The sequence below is a fragment of the Chlorocebus sabaeus genome, chromosome 12 (genome assembly GCF_047675955.1).
Source record: "Chlorocebus sabaeus isolate Y175 chromosome 12, mChlSab1.0.hap1, whole genome shotgun sequence".
Lineage (NCBI taxonomy): Eukaryota > Metazoa > Chordata > Mammalia > Primates > Cercopithecidae > Chlorocebus > Chlorocebus sabaeus.
Genome location: NC_132915.1, coordinates 20,604,859 through 20,615,265, shown reverse-complemented (window position 1 = coordinate 20,615,265; position 10,407 = coordinate 20,604,859). Strand labels below are relative to the sequence as shown.

General features: G+C 56.1%; 1 protein-coding gene across 1 annotated transcript; it reads left to right on the top strand.

Moving 5' to 3' along the window:
- The first annotated feature begins 4,362 nt into the window (after positions 1-4,362).
- On the top strand, positions 4,363-5,661 carry FOXB2 (forkhead box B2). Its single transcript, XM_037997582.2, has one exon. It carries the CDS (start codon positions 4,363-4,365, stop codon positions 5,659-5,661), a length of 1,299 nt encoding a protein of 432 aa, XP_037853510.1.
- Positions 5,662-10,407: the final 4,746 nt, after the last annotated feature.

Below are 10,407 nucleotides of genomic sequence, written 5' to 3'. Positions count from 1 at the left end.
GGACTCGAGATGGAAGCCACGTTTCCGAGCTCCGGGGCTGGCTTTTTCCCACCCTCTTCAAATCCACGTTAGGAGTTTCGTCTGGGAAAAGTATGCGCCGAGAAGTCAGCCGAAGGTCAGGCAAGTGCCAGGCTAGCGTGACACGAAAGGCTCCTGGGATGACCCCAAACGTAACTAACCCAGGCCACCTTCCGCACGTCAGAAGTAAGTGGGTAAAGGGAGAACCCATGGAAATTGAGATGTGCGCGTAAACCTTTGCCTTCTTTCTAGCCCTGCACGTCGTCCTAGCCCTATCGGTAACTTGTGTTCCTCCTCGCCCTGGGCACAGCTGTCCGCAGAAGCCATGGGAAGGCCTGGCCTCGATCCAGCCCAAGGAGCGCGTGAGACCCTCCAGGGACTGGGGGCATGGAGGAGAATGAATAAATAACCTCTCCTAAAGTTCCACATCGTTTTTTACTCCCCTCCATAGAGCCAATTAAACGCAATAAAAGCTTGCATGGAACCCCTCTTCCTAGCATAGCGTCGCCAACAATTGCCTAAGGGGTAAACCAAATACGCCTGAGATAATTACACTAAGCCCGGGGCAATGATTTGCCTGCCAGCGTCCAGAGCGCCAGCCAATATTTGGATAGTGCAGTAGTTGTTTAAAAACAAAGAAAAAAATTACTCGCGGAAACTTGAAACCGACTGGTTGGTGCCAGGGTGGTTACACGATCTGTTTTTCTTGAGCGGGGGTCTGCAGGCAGCTGGAGCGCGCGCGTTCCTGCCCCCGCCGGTGCCACTGCGCGCCTGCAAAACTTGTCGGAATTAACCTCCCGGGAAGTAGGGAAAGAGGAGAGCGCGCTCCCCCACCGCGGCCCCAGCTCTGCAGCCCGGCCCCGAGCCTCGCTTGGAATCCCCCAGGATCCTCCGCGGCGGCCGCGGCCCGCTACTCTCCAAAACAGACACGCGACCTGAGCTCCCTGTCTGCGCTCTAGGCCGCATTGTGTCCTGGGCCGCCGCGTACGACTGTGGCCTCGGTGGTGGGGAGCACTTCTGCCCTTACCAAGCACAACCTGAATGTGGAAGCGTGAGGCTCGGGGCGCTTTGCTCAGCCTCCGCGACTGTGTTGTCCCAGGTTGCGTGGAACCCGGCCAGCTGAACTCGGCTTGCCGAGGCCGAAGACCCTGGCCAAGCCCCTGGCGTCCCCTGGCGCTGAACCCAAGGTTGTGGCGGCGGGTCTGCAGCCTGTAGCAAGCTCACCCCGTGAGCGCCTGGCTCATTTTTTGTGTTCAGGGTTCGTGTTACGCGCCCAAGATTTGTCCCGGGAGTCTTTAAAGGGCCCCTCCCCTCGATTTGTTCCCGGGAGCCGCAAGTGACCAACGGGCACGGCCCCAGAGCTGCTCCCCAAAAGAAGACTCTGCTGTTCCAGCAACCCGCGGAAGAGATGTTATCCGAGGTGCCAACAAAAGATTCCTTTGCTCGAGCTGCGTGTGGGGTCGAAGTCTGGAGAGCCCTTACGCGCGCGACACGCAGAGCTCCTCAGCAGAGGCCTGACAGCGGTGCAGGAGACCCCAGCTTCCTGGGCTGGGACAGGGCTGTTGTCGCCCCGTCTTGTTCCAAGGAAAAGGAGCCACCTGACTCCAGCGGGCTCTTGTCAAACTGTGAGCGTCCGTGGAATTCTGTGGCTTCCTGAGGCCAAGAGGCTGTCCGCTGCTGGGCTCTCTAAAGTGTCTCAGCGGACAAAAATCCCGCAGAAACTCCTATGGCAGGAGGAGCGCTTCTGGCATACGGTGAAAGAGGAAACATCCTCCTCTGAAAAGGGCTTAGGACCAAGAAGTTGCTCTTTCCCCCAGGCCTTCTTGCAAGCTTCAATTGTAACATCTATTCTCAGACGTCTCCTGGCCTAGGACAAACTAGCCACATAGAGCTAGCCAGAGATTTAGCTCCTGGCTAAAGATGGAAATTATGAGCCTGACCCGCTCACAGCACTCCTGCGACCTGGCTAAGCCACCCCGCGGACAGACGTGCTCCCACCGTGCAGCTCACCAAAAGCCAGAAGCTGGAAACACCCGATCTGGTGTCACCAAGGTTGCTAGTGAGGGGGCAGCCCCCCCAAGCAGCTGGGCCGATGGCTTTCTTCGAGTTTAGGCGTGGGAAAATCGAGTAAGGCATAGTGTCCATATGCTCTTTTCTCCTCAGATCGCCTAACGGGAAAGGATCCATGAAATTGCCAACTTCAGCCACCCTGTTTTACAAATAATGAAACAGGCCCAGAAACGGAGAGCATACTTGTTTCTAAACTCTGCTTTTCCTCCCAGCCAAAGGGCAAAGGTAGCCAAAACGAGTATACAACTTCAGGTTCTCCCTGCAGTAAACTGGGGTTTCCTGCTGGGTGTTTGGATGAGTGCAGAGCAGGAACCTCCAAGCAGAAGGACCTTACGCCTGGGTTCATCCACCTCTCCCTGGCAGGTCACACCAGGATTTTGTGGACTGATAATTTTTGCTTCCTATTTAATTATCTCCATTCCACCTCCTGCCTAGCCCCGGCCCCACACCCCTATGCTAAGAATAGCAAAGACTTCCTTCTAGCACACACAGGTGATGGGACCCCTGAACCCCCAAATCTTACTTCTGGCCCCAGCTCAGACATTGCCGTCTCAGAGAAACCTCAACTTGTCCAACTCACTCGCTCCAGGAAAGTGTGGAGCCTCCATCTGCCAAGCCCTTAGTGTATATTCTATTAGTGATTTCCTAGTTACTGTCCTTCTCGCCCTCTATACCGCGATAGTGGAGCTCGGATACTGTCTCCTGTCTCTCTGCACCTGGAGCCTCACATGCAGTTGGCGCGCAATAAAATTGAGATGAATTTGACATTTGGCGAAAACACCCCATGCTTTCCTCCCCATGAGTTTTTCCCTCCAGCCCTCTGGTCACTGGGGGCTCAAGAAGAGACCTTGAGGACACGATACTCTGAACTTGACCCGGAGTGGCTAGGCTAGGAAAAAGGGTTTTTAAGGATAGAGAAGCTCAGAGTGAGTAGATGAAAACAGGGAAGGGTAAAAGGAAGGGGTCGGAAGAGGGAGATGCCAGAGAGAAGACAAGCAAGAAAGCAGTGTCCTGTCCCCCTCTACCGTGCGTGGTGGCCCGGGTGTGGCGCAGCAGAGGGAACCGCACATAGAGCTGGGCCCCCTCCCAGCGAACAACCTGCGCCACCCGCCGCACGCGGCCGTGGCTGGGGGCTGCCGAGCGAGTGGTGAACCCGATGGGTGGAGAGCGCCCGAAACGAGGTGGAAAAGGGGGCGGGGGCGAGGCACGGCGCCTTTTTGCCCCTTCTTCAGCTGTAGACGCGGCGGCGGCGGCTGAGTCCCTCAGCCTCGGTCATGTGATAGTCTCGAAGCGCTAGCTGCGGGGGTCTCGGCGTCTCGGGGACCATTACAAAACGCAGCCAGGAGAGCGCGTCGCTGCCACTGCTGCCGCCTCTCCTCCTCAAGACAAGCCCGGGAGAAAGGCGGCAGCTGCGGCGCAGACGGCTGGGTTTCCCCTGCCAGCACTTACCCGTCATTCGCAGACACCCTCTCCAGCCCGCCGCTCGCGCCCAGCATCCTGCGCCCCCCGCTCCTCAGCAGAGCCTGCGGGCGCCGCCGCTTCAGAAACCACCAAACTTTTTTTCCCCCTCAGCGACAGCCTAGGGATCGGCGTCTCTTCTAACCCCGGCGCCGCTGCGAGCTTCGGGGAAGACACGCGCAGGCTGCTAGAAGCCAATATTCTCTCTCCTTACCCTGATTTTTCCCTCCAGGAAAAGGAGAACTCCAGCGCGGTCTGGCTAAGTGCCTGGCCAGGGGACTGCGTCCAGGGTACTGGAAGTCCTGCTGTCACTGGCCTCCAGGACAGCAGGCGCAAACTCAGATTTAAAGGGCCAGAGTCTCTACTGCCCAGACCTTCCTCCCAGCCAGCTTGGTCTGCGTTTCCCTCCCACCTAGAAAAAGCAAAGAGGCCGGGAGGAAACACGGCCCCTCGCCACTCTCCTCTGCAGCCAGCTCCAGCACTCAGTCTTTGGACACCCGGGGGAAGACGCAGAGAAGGCGACGGTAAACCTGGCGCGCCCCGCCTGCGACTGTGCGCGCCAGTCGACAACCGTCGGGGCCAGAAGTTGACAGCTTCTGAGAGCTGAGTAGGCCCGAAAGGCCAAGGTCGGAGACACCAGGCAATTCGGAGAAGGCCGGGGAGAGAAGCAGAGAGGGCCTGGAGGGCGAGAGGGCAAAGTGGCAGGACTGGAGGGGCAGAGTGGGAATTAGTGGGGTCAGCCAGGCCCCAGGAGCGGAGTGCGGAGAGACTCTGTGGCCCAGTGCGGGCCGGAGGGCGGTGGAGGAGCCGGGGGCGATGCCGCGGCCGGGGAAGAACTCGTACAGCGACCAAAAGCCGCCCTACTCTTACATCTCGCTGACCGCCATGGCAATTCAGCACTCGGCCGAGAAGATGCTGCCTCTGAGCGACATCTACAAGTTTATCATGGAGCGCTTCCCCTACTACCGCGAGCACACACAGCGCTGGCAGAACAGCCTGCGCCACAACCTCTCCTTCAACGACTGCTTCATCAAGATTCCGCGGCGCCCCGACCAGCCTGGCAAGGGTAGCTTCTGGGCACTGCACCCCGACTGCGGGGACATGTTCGAGAACGGCAGCTTCCTGCGGCGTCGCAAGCGCTTCAAGGTGCTGCGCGCGGACCATACTCACCTGCACGCGGGAAGCACCAAGGGCGCGCCAGGCGCCGGGCCGGGAGGGCACCTTCACCCCCATCACCACCACCACCCCCATCACCACCATCATCACCACGCTGCCGCGCACCACCACCATCACCACCACCCACCCCAGCCGCCGCCGCCGCCGCCCCCGCCGCCGCCCCACATGGTGCACTATTTCCACCAGCAACCGCCTACTGCTCCGCAGCCGCCTCCGCATCTCCCGTCGCAGCCCCCGCAGCAACCGCCCCAGCAGTCGCAGCCTCAGCAGCCGTCTCATCCCGGCAAGATGCAGGAGGCGGCGGCCGTGGCAGCGGCGGCGGCGGCGGCAGCGGCAGCCGCGGTGGGCAGCGTGGGACGCCTGTCTCAGTTCCCACCTTACGGGCTGGGCTCGGCCGCCGCCGCTGCCGCCGCGGCCGCGGCGTCCACATCAGGCTTCAAGCACCCCTTTGCCATTGAGAACATTATTGGCCGGGACTACAAGGGCGTGCTGCAGGCTGGAGGGCTGCCCTTGGCGTCCGTCATGCATCACCTGGGCTACCCCGTGCCCGGCCAGCTCGGCAACGTCGTCAGCTCAGTGTGGCCGCACGTTGGCGTCATGGATTCAGTGGCCGCCGCCGCGGCCGCCGCAGCCGCAGCCGGAGTCCCAGTAGGCCCGGAGTATGGGGCCTTCGGGGTCCCGGTCAAGGCCCTGTGCCACTCGGCAAGCCAGAGCCTGCCTGCCGTGCCGGTGCCCATCAAGCCCACGCCTGCGCTGCCACCCGTGTCTGCGCTGCAGCCGGGGCTCACTGTCCCCGCGGCTTCGCAGCAGCCTCCGGCGCCATCCACCGTGTGCTCCGCGGCCGCGGCCTCGCCGGTTGCCTCTCTGCTGGAGCCCACAGCCCCTCCTGCGGCGGAGAGCAAGGGCGGCTCCTTGCACTCGGTGCTAGTGCACTCCTAGGGGACCCGGCCGGCGAGGGGAGACCAGCGCGGTGAGAGACGCCCGGCCCGGAACCGCACAAACCACCCGACGGGGAGAGGGCGCCCTGGCCAGGTTGGGCAGAGCTGGCGAGTCTGAGCCTTTGCTGGAAAGGAAGGTATTTATATAGACGAACAACCCCAAAAAGTGGATTCTCCGGTGGTCTAAATAAATATAACCCTCCAGGTGTCTGTGTTTATACTATGTTGTACAATCAGATTAATGGAAGCCAATTTTCAGGTAAGAGTTTCTATTGTAATTAATATAAATCGATAAGTTATGGGGGGGAGGGAACGAAGGAGGTTAGGAAAACCTCATTCGCTGGTAAATTGCAAGTGGATTCCGACCCTTATTCCTGGGAGCAGAAGCTGGCAGAGCTAAACCTCCCGGGAAGAATCCAACAGAGAGTGACGCTGAAACGGATCTCAGCCACCACGTTTCTCTCTGCTGGTCGCATCCTCGGCGGTCGCCTCTCGTGAACATTCAAGACAAAACTGCTGTCCACTAAGGAAATCTCGTTTCATTTGAGAAGGAAAAGAGGAAGCGTTTGATACCGTTATTTTCCTGGTCAGCTAAATGGGCAAGGAAACGGTGTCACGAATAAAGTCGCTTTGGAGGGGGAAGGGGAGGAGAGGAGGCAGCGGGAAACCCACGAAATATCTTTGGGAAACAGCTAAGTTTCTTGGCTCTGACCCAGGGGTCAAAAAGGATAGGAGGAACCGCTAGAGCAATTAGTTTGCACAAAAGAGAATGGCAGCAGCTTAAAGGGTAAAACCCCAAATTCCAAAAGTTGGGAAACACAACCAAAGAGAGACAATACAGGCGACTTTCCACCTGCAACTCGTTTGTGTATCAATCGGATGAGAGCCCAAGAATAATGTCAATTCCCACGATCTGTTCTATTTGGAATTTTAAGGAAACAAATCACTTGTATCGCGGGATTTTGTTTCCCTAACTTATGAATGCAGGAAAAACTCGGCACATCACTCAACAATATTGCTCTTAACGCTTGCAGGAGCGTTTCATGGCTGTTCCCTTCCAGTCTCCTCGGACGCAAGCGAGGGGACCACCCCGTCACCTTTGCACCCTGCGGCTGTTTTGGTATTCCGTGTGCTGTTTGGGCGCTTACGTCTTTCAGGCGAATTAATTCTTCAGTTTCAATTCGTGAATGGGAAAGAAACTTGCCTTGTCGCTGTTGCCCTTCCCTCTTCTTGAGCCCCAGGAATAGCACTTTACTCGCGACACACTTTTGGGAATGGAGGGGGGTAGAATGGGGAGAAACCGCTTTGCCCTTTGGCTCTAAGTCACCTCCGCCTCGTGTCCGCGCCGCGTTCGGGTTGTGACTTTGTTTATGTCTCCTGTTGTTGTACGCGGTGTTCTCTATTAAAGCTTCTCTCTGGATATCTATGCTGGCTCCGTGTGAAGGTGTTTCAATTCTCCAGGGATGAGGCCGTGGTGAGTGCCCACAGTTAGGTTAGGTTGCTTTGCAAATCCTTCCCCTCCCTCTTATTTCTTAACTTCAGAACTTCAAAGTGGTGAATTCACTGGCGAGCCACCAGTAGGCACCGATTTCCTCCATTGCTCCTTTCAGCCTTTGACACCATCATCTCTTTTACTATCTATTTATTATTAGTGGTAGTATTTTAGAGACGAGATCTCACTATGTTTACCATGCTGGTCTCGAACTCCTGAGCTCAAACAGTCCTCCCATCTGGGCCTCCCAAAGTGCTAGGATTACAGGCGTGAACCATCGCGCCCGGCCACCACCTATTTTTAATATGCCAGTTTCCTAATTGAACTTAAGTCCACCACCATGGTAGAGACTGAATTAGCAAAAACCCGCAACAGTGCGTTTTTCCTGTCACCACTATCCGTCACCTCTCTCCCATTTTGAGGTCCTCGACTACCGTCTAAGGCCAGGAACTCGGTGTCAGCGGGATGGGTGCCCGACGGCGCCCCCTTAAGTCTGCGGTGCTGGACGGAGGCAGCGGGGTTGGCGCCGGGACACCGGCGTTGCCGCATTAACTAGGCAAGCGCGCCCAGCCACCGCCGCCTAGAAGACCTGTTGCGCGCGGGCACCGCGCCTAGCGGGAGGTGGCAGCATGGGGCTTGGGCCCGCAGATCTCTTGGTGGGTGAAGGCCAGCAGCCACGCTGCGAGAGCTGCAGGAAGGGAACCCGTGGGCAGCGGCGGCTGCAGAGCGGAGGCAGAGCGGCTACCGGAGTAGGCCAGGAGTCACCGGCCGGGTGCGGCGCCTCCGCTGGGGCCTGGGAAGCCGCGACCCGGCCTCCGCCCTCCACCCTTTAGCAGGGGTCGACTTTGAATCAGCTTCCGTCTGCCCAGCCAGGCCCAACAAAAGTCACCTCTGATCTTTCATCAGAATAAAAAGCCAAAAGACGACCCATGCACAGAATGACAATGGCAGGGGCAGGAATGGGGAGGAAGTTAGGTTACATCTTAAAAATAGGTGTTTCCACGAATCCCTTATTTACAAATCCCATTGCGGGGTGCCTCAAAGTTTTGACTTCGCCTGGGAGACACTTCTCAGGCCAGTTTTGTTTTGGGGGCTCAAACAATTCGGGAGTATATTCCATTCTTCCAGCTTGAGACTGCCAGGTTTCCTGTGAGGTTTTCCTCTCCGTTATTCTGGGACTATTGAAAGAGAAAAAAAGAAAGAAGGCAGAGGGAACCATGACACGGGAGTTATAAATCTGGGGAAGTTTGGGGTCTGGCTTCTCTGTCCATCTCCAGGTGAGTGTGAAGCCCTGGCCCCGAACCTAGTTTAGCAGCAGCGAGTTACCCGGTCAGAAGGTCCTGGGATCTCAGGGGTTTCTTCAAAACACCTCCTCTTTCTTTCTCACCTGCCTGAAAGGCCCAGTGTGCTTTTTAGGGGCGCCCTCGGTCCTGCTTTCAGGAGAGAGGTAAGGCCCAAACCGACCTGCGGTGCCAGGTGGGCTGGCTCAAGGGTCAGCCTCTCCAGAAAGAGAGGAAGCTATGGACTATGAAGCCTCCCGGCACCCAGCTCCTGCCGTGGAACCTCCTCCTGCATCAGTGAGATAAACACAGTGGTTTGTTTTGTTTTTTACAGTAAGGAGAGAAAGAGCAGAGATGAGAAGGCACAGTTTTCATCCATAAGGGAACCTTGGTTCCTAAAGGAAGCTGTGCACGAAGCGGAGACTGGAGAACAAGGGGATTCGTGTAAATAAACAAGGCGGGTTGGGGGGGGCGGGGCTTTTCTGTCAAGGCCCTGATCCCAGAGGAGACCCCGGTTAAAGCCCTGGACACCGCCCTGAAGACCCTTCTTCACTAAGATGGCGCCTGTCGTTGAACCCTAACTGTATTGTGAAGGCTTCATCCCCAGTAGCACCTACTACCGCGTTGCCAAGCCAGGAACCTAGCAAGGAATAGTTTTGACAGACCTTTGGGACACCAGGACTGGGAGAACCCCCCCAGGCCCAGGCTCACTGCTGTCACCAGAATCAGATCTATACACCCAAGTGCCAAAACACATCCGCTCAAAGACATTGGAGCCAGGTTTAGTGCTTATTTTAAACATGCTAATGGGGATCCAGCCATTGACAAAGTATTGGTTTGGCAATAATGGAAGTTTATAGAGAACCACTAAAACCTGTATAAGAGGAATAATAAATTAATGGTGATATTTTGGTAACCCTCTCAACATGAAATCATGCTCCTAGTTTCCAGGATGATAGAAAAGGCTGTAGTTGTTTAGCCTGTATCCCACTTAAGTGAACCCTGAGAAAGATGAAGAGAAGTAATGAAGAAGGAGGGAGGTGTTGATATTCTTTTTTGTTTTTTTTGTTTTTTTTGAGACGGAGTCTGGCTCTGTCGCCCAGGCTGGAGTGCAGTGGCCGGATCTCAGCTCACTGCAAGCTCTGCCTCCCGGGTTCACGCCATTCTCCTGCCTCAGCCTCCCCAGTAGCTGGGACAACAGGTGCCCGCTACCTCGCCCGGCTAGTTTTTTGTATTTTTTAGTAGAGATGGGGTTTCACCGGGTTAGCCAGGATGGTCTCCATCTCCTGACCTCGTGATCCGCCCATCTCGGCCTCCCAAAGTGCTGGGATTACAGGCTTGAGCCACCGCGCCCGGCCGATATTCTTAAAATAAAAGTAGAAAGAAAACAACTTGGAATGAACCACTTGATTATATTTTGGAGGGAAGTTGAGAACAGAGTTACAGGCCAAGGTTAGGATGAAGCTACCTTAGCTATCATCCCAAGGAGAACAGGCCCTCCCACAAAGGCTGGGACTGGCACAGTTGGCATCTGGCACTTAGGAAGCCTGTCAGTCAGGCTGGCTTGTGGTCAATTATCTCCTTAAGTAGACTGGCATTAGTCCAGCCAGGGAGGAGGACTAGTTGCATCCATAGGAATCAGAGCCAGTTAGCTGGAAGTGGCACTGCTGAATTCCAAGCATCTTTGCATTGAGCAGTTTGGAAGGCTGATCAACACATCTCCTCCTGGGATTCACAGGTGACATTTGCCTGCTTGGCACTAGTACAGGAAGACTCCAGCTGAGTGTGGAAATAGAGTGCCTTAGGAGAAGCAACACTGGTCATTAAAGTCACTGATTCCCCTTAAATTCCATTCATCTGACAAAATTGGCATTTTCATTCCATTTCATTCCAATGCCATTTCATTTTTCATTGTACCTAACTATGAAATGGGAAGAAAGGATAGCCTGGGGGCATGTTCAGGCTTGGATGATGT